At 40.8% G+C, this 21,574-nt stretch overlaps 1 protein-coding gene across 6 annotated transcripts in view; it reads left to right on the forward strand.

The window, feature by feature from the left end:
- The window catches only part of nrxn2b (neurexin 2b), a 746,427-nt gene extending 731,042 nt beyond the window's left edge, over nucleotides 1–15,385 (forward strand). For 3 of the 6 annotated variants that reach the window (XM_044097998.1, XM_044097997.1, XM_044097999.1), the window contains one exon: nucleotides 12,065–15,385. In XM_044097998.1, coding sequence (XP_043953933.1) covers nucleotides 12,065–12,951 — 887 coding nt within the window. In that variant the 3' untranslated portion in view covers nucleotides 12,952–15,385. The remainder of the gene's footprint in view (nucleotides 1–12,064) is intronic. The other 3 variants (XM_044098000.1, XM_044098002.1, XM_044098001.1) reach the window with 3 other exon arrangements.
- Nucleotides 15,386–21,574: the final 6,189 nt, after the last annotated feature.

Genomic DNA, 21,574 nt, shown 5'->3' on the forward strand with positions numbered 1-21,574 from the left:
TGCTGCATTCATGTTTGACGCTCCTATTTTGACGTGAGGAAGGCAGCAGATGTTGAGATGGCAGGTTTCGTTGCATAGAGTTTGAGTAATGAAGAGTTTTCATAGGTGTAACAAATGCATAGAAACCTCCCGTACTGATAAATTGTCTTACTGGCAGCATTTTAGACACTCAACTTAAAAAAAGAAAGTGATTTAAAAAAAAAAAAACCAGAATAAAGTAGCTGAGAAAAACGTGATTTGCTAGCTGCTAGCCACTAACAATACGAAAGCTAGCATCTGCTTTTATGGTCCTTCTTCATCCCAAACTAAACTTCTTACATAACTATTATATTTATGTAAGAAACTTGGACCAATCAAAACTGAACTACAGTAAAGAAAGATCATTTAAAACAGTCAGAGTCCTGGGAATGGTGGGAGGCTAACAGCTACATACCTGTTAGCAGCAACATAAACACAGCTTTACTGTCAAAACGGCCAATTTAAAAGATGTTTATTGTGAAACTGTCGATACCTAAAAGACTATGATAGCAGATATTGTCACCTTAGTAAGAATTATTTCATGTTTGAGTTGTTTTTTAATTTCTATAGTCCACCTTGATATAGCATTGTAGCAAGAATTTTTTATTTCATTTTTGCACAAAATCACAGTGATGTGATCTGTTTTCTACTGTCACTGATCATCTCAGAATTTCACTTCAAACCATTAATTTGAAGTGGAATAAAAACAGAAGGTTTGAACTGAACAATACTTCTCTGACTACAAACCGCAGCATGTAGAGTTGATTCCACTTGCTCAAGATGACTGATGAGATTTACAATGTAACCTATGGCCGGAAACAAAATGGCTCCCACTTGAAAAGCAGCCCTTGAATCTTCTCTTATAAAGTTACGAAGCCTTCCAATATCACCATTTACATGAAAAGCATACCACTTCTTTTCATTTGTAAACAAATCTATCTAGGAAAAAGCAACAGACCTCATTTCAGGGAACATTTACCATTTGAAAAAGTTGGAAAATAGAAAAGATGGCAGAATTGCCGTGTTTGCTTCTTAACGTCGCTGCGCTTCTCCAGAATAAACTGGGAATAAGGATTATGGCTGTGTCGCGCCTGTAAATAGTAAGAGATTACAGAGCCTATCAGTATGCTTGTGTGAAGAGAAACTGATCTGAAGCTGTGTTCAGGAACTGGAGAGCAGCACTCTCCTGCGGTTTTCTCTGTAGGTGGTTGGGACCGAAATAGAGCCACGGTTCCACTCTTATCGAAAGCAGAAATGAGAGTATTTCAGTGGATTCTATGCCCAGCCTTAATCTCCTGTGGGGAAATGCAACTCTCTTTGCCCACCCACAAACACAAACACGCGTACACACACACACACACACACACACACACCCAGAGATAGAGGCATACATGTTCACCTCTCCAGACAGACACTTGCCTCTCTCACTCTGAGGGTGTGAAGTTTTCTCTCTGCAGCCGACTCTCCTGAGAAATAAACACACTTGCTCGCGTGTATGCACACGTGCTCCGTATCGCGCCGCCCAGATGCTGAAACGGCTCCAGCGTGGCGAGCCAGCCAGGTTGGATAAGCCTCTTTGAAAGCTATGGACAAGGAGAGAAGAATCAACATTGTCCGCAGCACATGTCCCCCCCCACCACCCCCCATCTCCACAAATACAGGCTTGCAGCCTGTCAGAGATAGGACCAATTCCCAGTGTTTTCAATTATATGTGAGAAGGAGCTGGACATTATTGAGCTGCCTTTAGGAAGGACAGAAAAATGTTAAGCGCAGCTGTGGAGTTTCTATTAAGCTGTGCCTGATATGAGGGCTGGGAATTCATAGGGATCAATACGACTAGTTTCTGCTTCTGTAAAGCTCTACGCGCCGTACAGATGGGTTTACTCGCAGCTGCACTAGTAAAGTTCAGCACCTAGCAAACATATTCATTCCCCATAATTTTTGTTTGTTTACATTTTGTCATGTGATAACCACAAACTTTACAGTGTTTTACTGAGATTAAATGTGGTAGACAAATTTGATATCATGTAGATACAAATACAGATACATTTGCTAGAAACTAAAATAACTTACAAACTGTCTCATTTTCCTTCAACTTTATAATTGTGTTCTACTTTGTGTTTGTTCATCACATAAATATCCAAATAGTGTTTGAAATACTGCATCAGTTAACATTGCCTTGAGCACGGTGTAGGCATAGCTAGTTTATGATTCCTTGATCACCAGAGTGATCATGCCAGTCTTAGCATTAGCCTTTTGGAGAGCTTTAATGTAGACGACAGACATTCCAGTAAGCACTTTGCAGCTTGACAACATTAACTTGAGTTTGATCTGGGTGGCTAACCAACTGGTGCTCTCTCGGGCAAGTTAAAGACCAAACACGGCGTCGTATTGTGACCATCTGAGAGGTTTTACTGCGCGTGCAGGGAGATGAGTTGGGAGGTCATAGCTGTCATCAAGGCCAGAGATCACCACAGACTTCACCGGGAGCTGAGCAGTGTGTTGGGTTAGGTACGGCATGATCTGTCTTGTTTAACAATGAAAAGCAGAACGATCACACAGTTGAGGCAACACCTTTAAAGGTCAGCTGGTCATTGATTGCTCAAGTTTCTAGCTACCTTTGACTGAGCAAGAGATAAAGACTCAGTTAATGCAGATATAGTGGTGTAGGTGGGGATTACAGACAAAGCTGTGCAGTTATATGAAGAGCCATTTGATCAAATGATCTAGTCCAGGGGTCTTTACCTCCAGGCCTTACGACTTGTCGGTGTCCTGGAACATTTAGATGTGTCCCTGGTCCCACACACACATCAATCAAATGGCTGGATTTCCTCCTCAGTGCGGTCAAGTTCTCCATTGTCCTTCTTATGACCTGATTATTTCACCCCGGTGTGCCGAAGCACAGACACATCTAGAACCTGCCCTTAGGGCCTTGATTTGACTATCCCTGATCTAGTCTGTTGAGGTAGTGTACACACTAAGGAGAAAAGAAGTCTCAGTGCCTCTTTTTGCCTAGGGGGACCCTTGTGGTGATGTGTTTAGATGTATAACCAAGATAGAATACGTTGAATGACTGACCAGAGACTCACAATCCAAACCAGGAGATCCTTTGATGCCCATGCTAGAGGATGTCTGAAGGTCTAAAAGTTGTCTTTGCTCATGAGAATGAAGGAATGCCGCTGTGTTCTGGCTGCTGTTAAGTGAAGAGCAGATGGGAAATGTATCAAACGAACAGTCATGAGGCGACGATGAGTGGAAGGGAGTTTTGTTGAGATGCTTATCACGTTGTGTTGCTCTCAAAGGAGAACGGAGAACTGAGAAGGGAGTGAGATGGAGATACCACAGGGAGGGAGAGAGAGAACGGGAACAGGATGCAAAATTGGGAATGCAAGTAGAGTGGAATTCCCATGAACAAATCCTGCTTTCCCACTAGGCTAATTAAACTTTGACTGTAAGTGAGGCTTAATTACATCATCCAATTAGAGTGCTGGTTGGAATCTGCCCTTGGTGGTAATGAGCCTAAGTCAGAGGGAGCAAACAGACCCAGAAATGAGAAGGACTCTATTACAAAGCTGGATTCAAAGCAGAAAATGACAACGCGAATATGGACGCAACAATTTTTGATAACTCTTTATTTGACGGCTTCTGAATGAGACTGTCATGACACCGTCATAAACATAACACCTGTCATGAACATGAATACGTCTTCATATACTTTTATACTTTTATAATAAATTTATGTCAGATCATAATTTCTTGGTTAATGTCAAGTTGTCATAACAAAGACATTTTGAATAATGTCAGCTTTGTATTAAAAGTGTCATGATTTACTAAATGACACTTTATGACAACAGTCATAAATATTCATGAAGACATATTCGTGTTCATGACAGGTTTTATATCATGTTTCTGACGGTGTTATGTCATGTTTATGACGTGTTATGACAGTCTTATTCACAACCCGTCAAATAAAGTGTTACCTAATTTTTTCCCAAAAAGACTAATAAAATGTCATTTACTGCAGCACACGTTTCAGAAAAGCCTATTCGTCCAACAGCAAGTTCTGCTCATTACGTCTTCCATCCCATCTCCATATTTCACTTGATGAGTTTGCTCCACCTCCGCATGACCTCACTTTGCCTTTCTCTCGCCAACCTCATGCTACTTATCAGTCGTAGGACGTTGTAGACGCTATATCAGTTTTACTCTGACAAGATCAGAGCTTTGGGGGAGCTCCTCAATAATTCATCAGATGACACACCATAGAGACAACCTGCAAATGCTCTCTTTAGGTCGACGAGTGAGGGTAGGAGATAGGGTGATAAATGAGGGCTGACCCCGGAGCGCTGAGCCCTCCAGTCCAGTGTGATGCCGCTCAATGAGTTTGGGTGTCAGTTATTTGTCAGTGTGATGCTTCTTTGAGGTCCCTTGCCCAGGAAACAGACCCAGGTTTAATAAATGGGTTCCCCAGTTTGGATGTTTGGCGATGATCTCTGAATAGCAGGTTCCAGAAATGGTTCTCCTCCTCTGATCTTGGATGTCAAATCCAAACCTGCGACACGGCTTCACCTGATGCTTCGATCGCACAATTTAGCCGAGAGAAATAGAACTTAAGTAATGAATGTGAAATCACCATGAATAATTATTAACTGAATACGCAGCCTAAATTTTAGATCCTTCAAAGTTTTGCCGGTTCTTTGTGTTTCAAACAGTCAAACAAACAGAAACATTTGTTATTCTGCAAATATAATTGGTGGGGAAAAAAGATAATCCAATTACTGAACAATAATACCCGACTGGTAAATAATTTGTGACAGTAATAATACTATATTTTTTTCATTGTGAAATGTTGAATGATTCTTTCTTCCATCCCAAGATCACCAGAAGAACCTTTTTTTTTTTTCTTCTCCCCACCAGGGGGTCTTTTTGTGGGCTCTAGTGTTCCTTATATAACAATAGGCTGACAGGAAGAGGGAGAGAGAGGAGGGAAGACATGCGGCAAATGTCGCCGGGTCTGGGAATCGAACCTGCGACGGCCGCGTCGAGGACTCAAGGCCTCCAAATGTGGGCCGCGGTATCCCCTACGCCACCACAGCACGCCCCCAGAAGAACCAGTTTTTGATCTCGGTTCAGATAAAATTTCCAAGCGGTTCCAGGAATTTCTTGGCTTTCTAATAATTTGAAAGAGTTGGTTAACCTTCTGAAAGCTTCTCAACATTATGTTGACCATATCAACCTTCTACTTAAATAAAAAGATGTTTTCTTTTGGAGGATTTTTCTTTTATCTCATTATTTGATTCAGCTGTAAGGCTTTCAGGGAATTACACTCAGGTGCAGGTTGGACAAACTAGGTTTCTTTGCCCAAGTGAGCTTTTAATCTATACAAAAATCTATACATTTTCAGTGCGACTGAGGTTAAGACTCCTCGGAATGTTTGATGTTAGCCAGCTTTAGCTTTCTAGAATCAGTTCTGAGATGTTTTTGGGATCTGAATTGAAGTTTTCGGCTTCCTTCACAGATAATCCAAACCCATCCTGGAAATCACTTTTATACAAAAATGGAGTTATTCACCAGAAATGACAAACTGTGCGCGAGGCGTTCAAACCGAACAACCAATTTTCTTAATTTTGGGAGATCAGTGATGGGTCAATACGTGCATAAGAAACTGATCTTATCTCCTCCCACAAACTCCTGAAAATCAACCACTGTCCTCGTTTTGCAAAGCTGAGAACCAAACCAATTCACAGCATGATTGCTGCTGAGAAAAATGCTTCATCATCCAATCAGAATCATACCAGAAGCACTTTAGGACTAAAACGCTGTATGGTTTCTCTGCAGCTGGCTAAAGGGTCCTTTCATGTATAGTTGTTACGCTGTGTATTTGACAAATTCACAATCATTTTTTTTCACACGGTTCTTGTTTTCAACCCTGATTCTCCTTTCCTGATGGAAAGAAGCAACAGTAGAAGTCCAAAATTAATATATAATGTAGTGTATGTATGTAGAGTACTGACCAAAACTGCTCATAGCTCATATTCCATCTATGAAATTATACAAAATGAAAACAAAACAAAACATTTGTCTAGTTTGATGAAAAATAACTTCCATTTTAAGTCAAACCTCAAGCTGTAATTACTGAAAACAAAACTCTTGACTGATCTGTATTCACCCACATATGTGTGTGTTGTCTATGTTTAAATAAAAAGCGTGCAGCAAGCGATCCCAGAACTCATTTAAGCTATAATTAAATCCAAATCCACATCTGTAGAGGGAGAATTGCTTCTTCTTTTTTTTTTTTTTCTCCTTGCGTCGCTGCTTTCCCAGCGGGACGTCCTCTCACTCACCCTTCAGACTACCAGGGAATGTGTTTGCATTTTTCTCTGAGAACAGAGAACACAGACTGTCCAGAGCTCCTAATTTTAGTCATTTCTCTCTTAATTAGTTTCAAATCTCTTTAAATTTTCAACAGTGAATTAGCTTTGCAGTTTCTTACTTTAGAAAAAAAAAAAAAGTTTGACGGGGGGAAAAAATCAGCTAAAATGAGACGCTGAATTTTTTAGTTTTTTTTATAAGACTAAAAAATAGAGCAGAGATAAAGACAGGATAGAGGAGAAATGGTAAATTATGATGTTTTCAAATCAGGCTGAGATTCTCTCTGCAGGCCTGACTTGTTTCTCACTGTGAAATCAAATCTGCCCAGGTTTATAGAGGCAATCCAGTGGCTCAAACGCTGCAGGGGCTGACGGGTGAATTTCATTCCCGCAAATATGTAACACCCTGCAAAACACTATATAAAGTCAGGGGCATTATTTTGTTGTTATTGATGTGGCTGTTTTTTGTTTGTTTGGGGTTTTTTTTCAAAATGAATCTCTTTTTTTCTGAGAGCGACAGCTGGAAATGCACCATTTGCAGACAGCTTATGGAACCCTTACGTTTGGTCGTAATTGCTCCTATTGTGGTATCGTTCCGCAGCAAGCGAAGTATCGGGCTCGGACATGCTGCTGGATATTCCATCTGCGGTCTAATCAAAGCCGGCTTACAGAATGCTCGGCCTCCAAACAGCCCCCTTTTTTTTTTTTTTTTTTCCTTTTTATGTAAATATTTCAAACGCGTGCGAGCAGCGCGGCGTTATCGGCAGCACGAATGTTTTCAAGCGAGTGACATTAATGCATCAGAGTCCATCTAGCCTGGTTTCATTTTGTGTAAATAAAGCTGGTAGGTGAGTCACGCTGGGCTTTCAAGCGGTGCGGCATGAGAGTTGAGATAAAAAAAAAAAAAAAAAAAAAGTTTCATCATGTGGCCTAAATGTGAACCCACCGCCTCAGCAGCTTAAATCAGTGGAGTCGAGCTCAATAAATCAGACAGAATATCTGATATTCTCTCACGTTTAGGCGTGAATGACAGAAACAAGCAGTCACTGGAGTCATGAGCTGTATTTTCAATGCTGTTTAAATCAGAAGTACCATCAGGAAAACTCTGTTTACATCCCTTTACATACACATATATAAAAACTCTGCTCTCACTAGAGGTGTGTTACACTTCATATTTTGATTTTAATCCAATTCCAAGTAAATTAAAGGTCAGAATCACTGACATCAATACCGATATAAAACTTATTGAAGTATCAAATTTTGGACCTATAGGCGTTTTGTGTTTTTTTCTCTTAACACTTTTTTTATTGTAATTTGTTTTAAACCTGAGACAGAAAATCACAGAGGGGTACGACACTGTATATTTTGGTATCGATTCGATACCAAGTAAATACAAGGCCGATACCGATATTAATACTGATACAATAGTGGTTTAAGAATAATATATCACCCAACTTCTGACTTTTAGATGTTTGCTTTTATTCTTTCATTAATTTTTAAAGGCCAGGACAGAATTTAGATAAAGTTTATAAGTGTCTTGAAAATATATTAATAGCATGAACATGATAAACAGAGGCAATATAAAAATAACAAATTTAAGTGCAAAAAGAGTAAATCCAAGCACAATGAATTTTTACAATGGAGTTGAGAATCTACAATAGAAATATAAAATGACATTTCAAGAGGGAATCTGAAACTGAAGTATAAGTCTTAGTAGCTAGCATTGATCCGATACTGCCTTGGTATCAATATCATCAATATTTTTGCATTAATCCGCTCAGTTTTCACATTTCGAGTCACTACGAAACAGCTACCCTGGTTCTTGGCAGCTTTCATTGGGAGCACATGCACGACACATCAACCTCAGGTCAAGTGTCACCTTCCTGTGAGGGTTAGCAGGAGAATCGGAGATGCATTCAGGGGACCCAAAAGGTGCACAGATTAACATACTGTGTCATCAGGCTCAAGGCAAACATCAGGAAATGAAAGGATGGTAGACTTGATAACTGCCTGGCCCACTTTGTGGATGAGGGGTGAGATTCATTATTTTTCCAAGCAGTGCCCTGGCCTGTCAGTCTACATAGGCTGACGCCATAAGGCCCCGAGGCTTCACCGCTGACTGAAAGCACAGCAGAGCGGTGGGACGGGTTTGACGGAACAACCTCTCACTTTCAGCAATCATGTGCAGGATCAACATTTCATAAGTTGCTAAATAATGACTGCATGCTGTGTTCTTTTTGGTTTGCACATCAGCCAGGAATAATCTGAGAAACAATATCCCCCGTACAGCCGGAGGATTACAGTGCTGCTAAAGCCTCACAAGGTCGTCCACCTGCAGTGTCAGCCACTCTCACAGTGGAAGTAGGACACGGGGAGAGTGGAAGTAACTTCTCATAATGGGGTTGGGCCCAAAGCAGCTGTAGCAAGTTGCACTTGCAGCACATCTGCCACAGATGGCAGCGTAAAGATAGCTGAGCTGGTTTCTCCTCACCCTCCCATCACACATTGCTTTCTTTGTTAGTTAGGAAAAAAATAAAAATAAACTACCCGTTTAGGAAGTCCTCCAGAATCCTCTTGTTCCTCAAACGTGCCACCATGCTCTGCTGTCCTCCAGTCGTCACGGCGCAAGCACTTCCCTCAGACACAGAGACAAAGAGTGGAGGGAGACAACCGTAGCATTGCCATGGAAACTAGACTTTAGAGAAATGGCAGCGAGAGAAGAAGTCAGAAAGTTCTAGATTTACAAAGTCCTTTTTCCTTTGCAGCTCTTGTGTCTTTCCTCATGTCTGTTTTTTTTTTCTGAAATGTAATGTTACATGTTTTGGTAGTCATGGTAACTCAAATGCATTGGTTCTTTGAAATTATTTGCTGAAATGTGACTAAAAGGTTTATGGGGTGGGGGTGTTTGAATGTTGATGAGTTAACTGAGCGCCGTAGAGGAACTCCTACAGTCCCAGAACCCCTCTTCCTTTTCACTCATGCCCGTTTCAACCCTGAACTGGCCTTTCCAAAGCCTCACCCACAGAGTTCCACTCACTCACCCCATCAATCAAACACAGAGCCTGAGCCATGATTTTATGCTGTTGATGTTGGCATTATCTTTGGTCATGTTTTGCTCTTACCTTCCCTTTTTTTCTCTCCCCAAAGATGTGATGTAATTTATTCCCGTCTGCCATGTATTATGACTGTTTCGTGCTCTTTGACCCTTACATTATTGCCTCTCTGACCAAAAAAAAACAAACAAAAACCTGTATTCATTTTACTGCTTTGTGCTCTAATGCTTCCCGATATGTGTAAACAGTTATTCTGTCACTGAAGGATTCACCTTTGGTGTTTGTCCTTCTTCATTTTGCGCCCAGTAATCTTTCTTTGGTGCTTATTTCACTGTGGGCATATGACAGATTAATAGAAGGAGTTAAACAAGCTTTGGCTCGTTACGAGCTTTTTCTAACCATTGGTGGCGGTTTTAGAGGAATGGTTTTAGTGGGGTTAGGGCTCGAAGAGTTTATGTTTTTAAAAAAATTATACTTCTTTTGGAAAAGTTTTTATGCCTTTTGAACCTTTTTCACATTTTCGCACACTACAATAACAAACTTCAAAGTATTTCATTGGAATTCTACATATGCCAACACAACGTTGGGATTAATTACAAAGATGGAGGAAAAGGATGCATTGCTTAACACTTTGTGCAATTAAAAAAAAACAAGGTATTATATTCAGACCCTTTACCTCATCAAGTGTAGCCAAGTACCTCAGTGTAAATACAACTGTGAAGCAATCAAAAGGGATTATTGGTAAACAAATAGAATCATAAAGACCAGGCTAAAGTAATAAACTATTTGTGTTGTTGATTAATCTGAAAATACACTAAAAAAGTAACTTCATGTGGAAATAGATGGCAACACAGACCTTTCTGCAGGTACATTGGTATGTGTGGAATATGCACCAATAGGCATCAGTGGAAGAAATGCAAATCTGCAGGAATGAAAACTGAAAACATGAGTTCAAGGTTAGGTTGTAAAACAATATCCCGGGGTTTAATCATCTCATAAGAAGCTGGTCAAAGTAAATGGGAAAATAAATTCGGTTAAATATAGGGTAATACTTTTAGAGGTAGCAAAAGAGGGTGGGTGTGGTCGAGACGCCAATGATGTCATTTTGTGGATGTGCCCGTAGGCAACCAGTTTCTCCCAAATCTCCCAATGTATTTCTTTGTTGTTTGTCCGGTTGACGCTGTAAGAGCACTTTCACCACAATCAATAGAAAGGTTTGGACCTCAACGTTTTATAACGTTATTGTCAATTTGCACTTCACCTTTTTGACAACTACTATAGTCTCAATGCGCAGCATATTGGAATCAATAGGCCAGTCACTGAATACAGTCTGCAATCAATAGAATTGCTTGCGATAGGTCTGGCTTTGTCTGGATAGATCTGGGTTGAACCAGCCTGAAAATCAGGGTAGAATCGCTCAGTATATGCAAATGGAGACTAACTTAGATGGAGGCTGACTGGTGAATAATTGATTAAAGCCATGCTAGTGGAGAAGGGGCTGAAGGCAGAGGGTCAGCTTTCAGGAAGACAAAGACCCTTAACATAAAACCAGAGTGGAATGGTTTAGATCAAAGCATATTTGTATACCCAACCAAAGTCCAGGTCTAACTTTGAAACTTTCATTGAATCAGAAGGGCTAAATATAAATCAATAAGAAATGTTTTATTTTGAAAATAAAATCCAAAAACATGTTTCACTTTTCTTGCACTTCAAAATTATACACAACTTTGTGCTAAGTCCCAACAAAACTAAAGTTTGATGTCGTAATGTAAAGAAATGTGAAAAAGATCAAAGTGGATAAATACTACGGCAAGGCACTAGATGTTTAACTCCCTGCAACATACTTATTTGTAGTGAGCTTTGAAAGTTAAGCCTTAAAAACAAGACTCCTGCAGTGCCTTGTTTTGACAAATGAGCCACAGAAACCACCGTGCCAAGAGGGGGAGGGAGAAACAGGGAAAGTATTCTCATAAAGTAACATTTGGGACAAGACAAGGTAGAGGTCAGTGAGTAATTCAAGAACGTATGCCTTTGCATTGTAATTCATTTTAACACTAGAAAGTAGTAAAAGAGGTAAAGGGGGGTGGTTGTTTATTACTATCCGAGAACAATCTTACACAGCTTTCTTTTTGTAATTTTTTTTTTCATGCAAAAATCATGCGGCCAATTTGTTGATGTAAGTGACCTGAACCTCGTGGTTTGCTATCTTACTTAACCTCTCACAGCAGAAACACCTGAGTGCTAGCGTAGGTAAGACTAGAAAGTTAGCAGTTTACAACAGGATTTGTAGTGCAATAAATGTTAAATTTGTCAGTGTTGTTTGTAGCTTACTGATACATTTTGTTAGTGACGTAACACATAGATCTGTCCAGACTAGAGAGGCAGGTCAGGATAGACTACTTTCTTGTATTTTGTACAACACACTGCAGCTCAGATGTAGTCAGTACAGTCTTCTTAAACAGAAAAGAATAGACAGACATAACTAACTTCATGTTAAGATGTAGAAATTAATGCTGGCTTTCCTATTTTCATTTGAACTGTTCTGTTTGATTTGAACTTAAGGCGGTCTCTATAAGGCGGTCTCTAACACTCTGTTTCTTCGTTTTCTCTTTCTTGTCCTAGGAGGTGAATTAGTGTTGCCCATTATAACGGTGGACTCCCTAGACCCCCCCTCTATTGCCACCCACTACCCAGTAATTCCCCCGCCCCCTACCACCTATCGCCCTTTCCTCACCCTGCTTGAAACCACCAAAGAGTCCGTCCCCATGCCCAACGGCCGTCCCCCTTGCCCCTTGGACCAGGAGGACTGCGAGGAGACCATAGAGGTTTCAGGTTCAGGGGAAATGACAGAGACGGATGACGAGGACTATTATAAAAACTCCCCTCTGGTCACTGATAGAACTGTCCTTCCTCCTCCCCCGGCAGTCGAGGGGGGGGTCCAGAACCCCCGAGACCGCCACTTCTCTCGTAACCCCAACTCCCATCGCCCACCGCTTTCCTCCACCCCCACTGCCAACCCTGATCAGCTAGGCCCCCACGTCAAACCGGCCGCTGGCGGCAGCAGCAGCAGTAGCAACAATATCCCCGCCGGCAAAATGAACACCCGGGATCAAGTGCTGCTGCCGCCGGCCCACCCCTCGTCAGACCCGGGCCACCGCAGAATCCCGGGAATAACCTACCCCCCAAATTTCCCCCATGTTCCCACTCCAGATCCCACATCTCCCGAGAGAGGCCTCCCCGGCGCCGTGGAGGTGCAGCAGTCCAGCAGCACCACGGGGATGGTGGTGGGCATTGTAGCGGCAGCAGCGCTCTGCATCCTTATCCTGCTCTACGCCATGTACAAGTACCGCAACCGAGACGAGGGCTCCTATCAGGTGGACCAGAGCCGCAACTACATCAGCAACTCGGCCACGCAGAGCAACGGCGCTCTGGTGAAGGAGAAACAGCCTGCCACTGCCAAGACGGTCACCAAGAACAAGAAGAACAAAGACAAGGAGTACTATGTGTGAGGAAGCGCCACCATCACACGCAAAGACAGACAGCAGGCGCACTTAGAGAAGGAAAGAGACGGGAGACGGAAAAAGACGGAGGGAGAGAAAGCAGCTCTGGGGTAACGGCAATCACACACTGGCTGATTTGGTTAAAATTCAGTATTGTAAAGTCAAACTACGGCAAAAAGGGAACAGCAAAAACAACATAGAGGCGTCATTGTCCTTTTCACACCTTTTTGTATTTGTTAAAATATTAACTCTGATTATGGCGGAATCTGGCCCACCCACTTTTAGATCTTCACAGGTACAGTGCCAACAACCTTGGAAACAATGCTGATAAATCAGTGATTCCTTGGTTTAGCATTTTGAAGTCTTAAGTACTGTAAATATGCACCATGAAAAGTATTGGCCTATAATTCATTTTGAGTGGGTAAAACTTGAAAAGTCATTTGCAAACACCAAAACAGAACACACATTAGCATTGTGCTAGCATTCCTGGAACAAAATTTACCGCCATCTTACAGAAATACTTAAGTCGTTATACATCTGGGAATTAAGAAACACCTGCAGTCTCTCGTGTCTGAACGGGTCTCTCTCTCTTTCGCTCATTGGCTAGCGCTCTCTGTTTCTCTCCTTGTCTACGGTGCCTAGCAGCCGATGCAATGCGAACTCTGCCATGTTTCAAGCATGTAGTATTCATTTACGAAAAAGAGATAAACAGTTTTCCTTTCTGTGGAGTTTCAAAAAAAAAAAAAAAACGGGGAAAAAAATCACGATGACTGACGATCATACCGTTAAACGTAGCAACTATGTGAGATACCATCGAGCTCCAACCTAACGGATGCTAACTTGTACGTTTAGCCGCCAAAAACTCGTGGCCAAACCCACTTGGCCCATCTTTGTTCCAGCAGATATATGTCGTGTGTTTCGGGACGCCACAGCGCCCCCGAGTGGGCCAACAAAGAAACTGTCATGTTCTTACAGTTACTAATCACAGAAAAAACCTCCAGCAAACCAGATGAACTCTGTTCTATATAACTATAAATATATGTATAGACGATGCAGAAACTTATGGACCTAAAGCGTGAGCAAGTCTATAAGTAAGTTTGCTGACAGAGCACAAGGAAGATGGATTTCAGGATTTTTTTGACAACACCCAACTCCCTAATCTTGACAACCCTATCCCTCTCATGAACAGTGTGGCTGATGAAACACCCTATGGCAAGATTCAGCTGCTATCTTTTATTTCCTCCCTCCTCATTTCGGAATAAATGACAGACGTTTTAGGGTAATTCCGATTACATTTTTGCGGGAGTTCCAATGTGGGGGAGATCTATTACAGCAGAATAAAGACCACTTTTTGTCCTTCTCTTGCCTTACTGGACTGACGGCAGCCAAAGGGCAAAACTAACTTTGTGGGAGGAGTATCCACAAGAATGGCTAGTCCCTGGAAGATGTACAACTGAACTTTAGTATTCCAATTTTCAACTCTATTAAAAAAAAAAGTAAACTGAACCATAAAAAGAAAATTCCTGAAACAAGTTTGTGAAATGTCTAAATATTTGACACTCATCCCATTACTGAGACAGACATGTGTTTTCCCTACTATCATTCCTGTTTGAGGAAAAAAAATGACCTGGGATACTGAAATTTCTATGTATTTTCTTTTGGTAACTGAGCAAATGTGATTTGGGTTATAAAATGGCATTCCCAATTTCCATGGGAAAATAAGTTCATCTTTTATTCTGTTTCTGTCATTGTTCATCTTTTGTTTCCTTTCCTTTTTGTGTCCTGCATCTATTCCTTCTACAGATTGTCCATCTGTCAGTCTTTATCTTTTTTCACTTGCCAGGTACCATCGATTTGTTCCCCGTCAAGTTCGTCTGGTTTTTCTCCTCCTTCTCCATTTCAAACATACTCCTCCCAGTATCTACCTGTTCTTTCTAAATGTTATTGTAAAGTGTTCCAGTGAGATGACTCTAAATATGTGTACATTAACAGAGGGAATACACTTGGTTATATACTTCTTACTCTGTGTCATGTGTTCTTTATACTGTCTTCTTACCCTAATTTCTGCTAGGTTTGGCCTAGGGGTGTCCTAATCTGAGCCTGAAATATGCTTGGGGTCCTGATTAACTTTCATCACAGTCCAAAACTGTAATTTGGGTTCAAAAATGATTCTTTTTTACTGTTCCCAGTGAGCTGAAGGAACTATTTATCTGACCATGTCATATGACCTGCCTTTAGATACCAACAGAGAGGTCTTGGTGTGGCATTGAGGAAAAATAGTCTTAAGAAACTTCCAAGTTTCTAAAGTTATCAAGTCAGTTTCTGCCCAGAACAAGTCATTAGAGAGGCAGTGAGCCAAGTTGTCAATGAGCTGTATAAAAACAAAGAGGAAACATGCTAATGTTAGCATAGTGCTATAGCAAAGTGTGCACCAGGAGCAAACTTTACTTTATCCAAGGGTGATACAGTTTTCTTGAAAGAGTTTGTTTGTATTGCAGAATATTTAGGCTGACCAACAGAAACTGGTTGTAATAAAATACCAGTAGCTCTCAGGGAGGAAAGGGTGGGAGGGATGGGAGTTGTCTTAAACCCAACATTAAATTTATTGATTTTACTGAGGTATCAGGTTGTATATCACTACCAGCAAATCCCTGTGATCACTGTCAGGAAATCCCTGATGCAAACTGTTTTCCAGTTATCTGCCATTGACTTGAAACCCTTAGCATTTGACAACTATCACATGCTAAAGAAAAAGAAACGTCAAGTTATAGGTTTGAACAGGAAAACTTCAGTCATGAGCAGTTTATCGATACCAAGGTTCACCAAGGTTTTACAGTTATCTTCCTCCAGAAGGTTACTTTCCTTAATAACCAGGTGGTGTGGACATGTAGCTACAGCTCCTCTTGTTATGCTTGTTTTACTCAAGAAAAGGCAAAAAATAGCTAAAGACAACAATAGCACTGGAGCTACTAAACTTACCGCTAAGAAATAACTAAAGTACGGTATTTAGGGGTGTAACAAGATCTCGTTCCACGAGATCTCGCAATATTGAAACATCACAATATTTCTTGCTGAGATTACTGCGATCTTGTGAGCATTAGCCAGTTGCGGACGTCATGGCTACTCATGAGGAAGTTGTAACAGAAGATGGCCAAGCTACTCTTCAATCATTAGTTTGGCAGCAGTTTGGATTTCCAGGAAGAACAATAAATGGCAGCAGAGCGACAGAGAAGACACAAGCACTGAAAGTTGCTTGGATGCCAGACTGAAGAAAGCATCGCTATAACGACCGAAGGCTGGATGTCTAGGGGTATGTAGAGATGATCAAAAGAAAGACATCTGTTTTTTGAGTTTGTGGCCAAATCGATAAAAATGCAGAATAAAGGCCTTTTTGATGCATCAATTTGAGCTTTGAAGTTTTCTTGAGATCTCGTCCCGTCTCGTTCAATATCTTGTCTTGTGAGTTTTAGATATCGTTACACCCCTAATGGTTTTAATAACAAAACTGTAACCCAAAAGGTTATACAATTTATTTGTTTTTTGTGTGTCAATATTGTGCTACAGTGAAGCTGAGGTACTTTTTACCTAAAGTTATCACACGGTAGGAGAACGATGCCAGCCCACACCTTGAGGAGAGACGATGCAGTAGCACTGTAAGGCTTCAGGCGACACTTCACTGACACGGCCTGGATCCATTTGTTCCTTTAGAAGCCACCTCACTATTGATCAATAAAGGTTTTCACCTCTATCTTGCAAGGAAATATTTCTATCCCAGTGGAAGAGCGTTCTTCCTTGACGACAGCACAGCCATAAAAAGGGTAAGAGGGGTCTCTGAATGCTGTGATGACCAACGGTAATTGTATATGTTCTTCAGATTTCAGCATAGTTAACACCACCGTTATCAGAACACTACATGAAGGACCATCTCTCAAAAAAAAATTTATTCCTGCAGTGGAGTGTGTAGAGTCTTGTAAAATCAATACTAATGTTATTCCGAGGCTATAGAGAGGCCAACTGCTCACCTGTGAAGAGTCTCCTAGTGCTCTCACCAACTGCAGCATTTTTTTATTTTTATCGTATTTATATGTCATGTTTTATATATTTGGTATATTTGGCGGTTAGAGACCACAACCGCCTGCAGACAACTAAAATAGTTGGGAAACCTTGAGCTGTTTGTTTTACCGCTGCAAAATGGCTGCTTGAAAAGACAAGTGTTTTGTTGATGACCATCCAGAAACCGCTTACTGTATTCCAGGTGGTTGTGCAGGAGGCTCTACTAATGCTTTTCGAAAATGTGCTGTTGTAAAATTGCGAATCTGTTTACAGCTATTTTCACATAAGACTGTAAACATTGAGTCGGGGGTGGAAGGGGTGTGGCCACCCCCGACTTTGTATTTAAAGTGACAGAGGCCCTAAAACAGATTCAGATCTGTTGAACTGAGCCGACTAAAATCTCATTATCTAACAATTTTGTGCAAAACTGTAATGAACATGTTTTGAATAGGCCATAGACCTGTCCTAACCTGTTCAAGGAAGCGTATTAGGTCAACTTTAAAGCCGACAAAAAATTATTTTAAGAACCTGAAACATCAAGGACCAAAGTTTTTATTGTTATTATTCAGTTTTTGTATACGAAACAAATTGTTTATAGCTTTATGTATTTCTACTATCACACTGCACATGATCCCCGAGGATACGTCGTCTTCAGACCCCTGATGGAAAGTGCTTGATACTCAATATTACCTCAGGCAGTCAATCAGCTTGATAAAACGTGTGGAAGCTCCGGTGAAGCATGGTTCTGTTGCAAACCTTCCAAGCAGTTCTGCACGTCGAGCAGCATCTCCAATCAAACAGCAAAGGCTGCTTTAAGAGGACGGAGGTAAGTGCTCCACACTTATCACTGTGATTTACTCGCACTGCGAACGCTTCCAGGGTTTCTGCTCCCCAAATACCACTTTGTCATTCTACGTCTTATTTGTGGAACTATGAAATGCAAATAACATGCATTTGTATGAACTGTCTGTGCTTAGTTCTAATTATTTAATGCAAAAAAGGAAAAAAAAAAAAGGACGAATCGGATGGCTGTAATATCAATCATTTGAAAATTTGTCGTTCTTTGACGACAAATTTTTGCCAAAGAAATTTTGACAAAATTTTCTTTGGTCAAATTTCTAATTTGACTTAAGAAGATGGATTCAGAGGATGAATGTCGTAGATCAGCTCGGGCTGGGAGGCTAAAGGAAAATGTTAGAGTTTCCGAAGCGTGTCTAGAGTTGCTGATCTGTTTGGCAAGATCATTGGAAATAGGAACATGGCTGGCCATTCATCTAATTTTTATGATGCAAAATTTCTTATGACAGTAATTTAGACTTATTTTGATAATGATGAATTATCAAAATAAGTCTCTCATAAATTTGTGATATTTGAGAACTTCAAAAATTTTCTGCATCGTCAGAATTCTTGGTGTTTTTTCGTTTCACTTTTGGTTTCACAAGAGCACAGTAAGTATCAATAAATTCATAAATATGATCATATGCAGGTTCTGTGTAGCTTAGTGACAGCAAGCTCACTTTAGGTAACTGATGTCCCAAGTGGTTTTTTTTAAAGGAATAGTTATGATTACTGTGACTTTACCACTGCAAAAATACAAAACCATAAGTATATTTGATCTAGTTTTCAGTGCAAATATCTTCATAAACTTGAATGTGTGATGTGAAAAAAGAATACATGTATTGTGTTACATTACTTATTTAATGGAAACAATGCAATTACAAAATTGTATTTTTTAAACATTATCAGAATATAGACAAAGATTTACGTACATTTCTAATAGAAACACAGAAACTGCCTTTTGTTGGGCCTTTTCATGGCGGGTTAAAGGAAGCCGCTGTGCCAGTCCATCAATTTGAAGCGCCGTTCTCAGGAGAATAAAGTCGAAACATGCAGTCGACTTTATTCAACTTCATTCCAAGGTGCTTATTAGAAAAAGCATCTCATTCCAAGAGCCACATCACTGCTAAAACCAACAAGACAGCAAGGAAAATGTGCTTCCATCATAAAGTCTGCTTTGTTTTGTTTGTTCGTTGGATTGACATAAAAAGAAAAACTTCAATCAGTGACAATCTGACATGTAAAATATCACCAAACTGACAACTTAGACTTTAAAAGTCCCCTGTTGCCTTTTCACTGCTGTCTGCTGTCTTCTAAGAGCCGGCATGAGTTCAGAGTATCAAAAGCTTATCCAGCATTTCTGTTAGAGCACAAGTTAAATTGCCTTCTGGTAATTTAATTGCAGAAAGTTCATAAGCAACTTCCCAACAACTTAAAACAGAAAACTGTCATGTGAAAGAAACCAGCCGTACTTGGACAGAACATTATGGCTAACATGCTGCCGAAAATAACAATATTATCACTTATTGTGATAACTTCTGGAACAATATATCGTCCAGCAAAATTTATTGTGGCAAACCTAATATTACAATGACTTTATTTACTTTATTCTCAAAATATTGGGACTTAATTCTTATATTATCTCAACTTTATTCCTGTATAACTCTTATAATATTATTTTAATAGGGTCTTCTCTTAACAGCATACAGATGCTACGTTCAGGTTCTGAAAGAAGTCAGAAAATCTTGGTGTTCACCTGGACAACAGACTGTTTGGTCCTTTACCATCATTAACAAATTATAATATCTCCCTTAAATTGGGGTGGAGAGAGTCGTTCCGTAGGAACAGCAACATCAGAGGCTTAGGGGGGAAAAAGAGAGAACAAACTGATAAAGAAGGATGTCTGTGTGCTGGGAGGCGCTGTGTCGTCCCCAGAGATGAGAGCAGAAAGAGGAATGTTGGCAAGCTGTTCAGCATAACGAATGGCACCGCACACCATCTGCACCACGTATTGATGAACCCAGGGACTAACTTTAGTTTGGGGAGTTTTTCCAGCTCTTGCTCTTTTTATTTATTTATTTTTTCTTTGCTCGGTTGTGTTTTTTCTTATTTATTCTTTTTTCTTAAAACTTACTCGGTTTTAATTCTGTTAAGGGCAAATCACAGAAACGGTTCCAAGAAGATGTAATCGGCACATTTAGGGATGAGAGATACGCAAAGTTTATCACTGCGAGGCAGAGGCAGGAGAGAAAAAAAATCACAAAAAAAAGGTACACAATTCTGTGCTCCTTTTTTTTTTGAGAGGGTTTTCCTCCTCGTTTCATCATCCGATCTTCAATCCTGCTGCGAGTTCCATTTCCCATTTACTCACCGGTCTGTAAAATATGAGCTGCATGCATGCATAGATCACACCGCAATGAGGCCTGGCCAATATTGCAGAAACTGATAAATGCTCCTCCTTCAAGCAGATTTTTTATTTTTTATTTTTTGGTTTTGTTTTCCCCCTGCTCTCTCTCCTCCACATTCATCAAGTCAGAAAGTGGAAGAAAGATTTGTGGCATAATTTTCCTGCAGGCCAGAAAGTTCAGCTGGAAACATTGAGGGGGGGGAACTTTGCTTTCAGAAGGAATCCGATATCTGGGGTCAGACAATCAGCAGTGATATCGTCTCAGCGGCCGCTTCGAACCGGCGGCGCCGCGCCGGGCTGCGCGCCTGCGGGTTCAAGTGAAAAGCAGAGACGACGCGTCATCTTCAGACTCAATTTGTTTATTTGACTCTTCGCCCCCGAGCGGAAAGCTCAAATGAGCTGTGAGGCTCGCCTGTTTGTTTGTTTGTGAGTACGTTGTTCTGGGTTTAATCGTGTGTGTGATCGTGCATCCCCAACCCTCCAACCCCCCCCCAAATCCCCGAGGCAGCGTTCCTGACAAACGGGGGAGGGGGGGTAGAGGGTTCCCTTAGGAACTCACATTGATGCAGCTTAGGTAGCAAGGGGAGAGTTTTAGGCTACGCACGCTTACAAAAACTCCTTTTAAAGTAAATCCTCAGACAGCTGAAGACTGAGCTGGCATCATGCTTCAAAGTCTGCAAAGGTATTGATCCAGAACAGGGTTGGCTTCCAGACAGATTGAAACTCACTGTAATGTTTCTGACCACTAGAGATGTCATGAGCTCCTGTCTTTTTCTGCTATTGGTCCCTTTAAACTGGAATTCCACAACATTTACAATCTACAGTGACATTTCTACCACCATTCTTAAAGGGGAGGTATTATGGAAAATCAACTTTTTGAGCTTTATGTCATGTTATAATGTCAACTACTCAAAAACATGAGTGGAGTGTTGCTTTTAGTCTTTCATGCATGTTTGATAAATCCTGGAATATCCTTTAGCAACCATTCAGGTGGAGCCTCAACGTTTGCTCTGACAAAGCTCCGCCTGTTTCCCCAAAGCTCCGCCCATTTCCCCCCAAAGCTCTGTTGTTCTCATAACTATTTCCTGCAAATGCCAGTCCCCAGCTGGGCAATTAGTAAACACCTGGGGGAACTATTCATCAGCTGAGCTCATTATAGGAGCTGCTTCTCAGAGCAACGTTGGTAAAACGTTGTTACAGGGTTAAAAGAGGAGCCATGTTGTGATGACTTCCTTAAGGCAGAGTTTCAGAAAGAGTTGGAGTTCTTAGAGAGATGTTTAATCAAGGCATTTAATCCGGAAGTAAAATTTATTTTAATATATTATCTCTATTTAC

This window comes from Gambusia affinis, linkage group LG18 (assembly GCF_019740435.1).
Source record: "Gambusia affinis linkage group LG18, SWU_Gaff_1.0, whole genome shotgun sequence".
Taxonomy (NCBI): Eukaryota; Metazoa; Chordata; class Actinopteri; order Cyprinodontiformes; family Poeciliidae; genus Gambusia; species Gambusia affinis.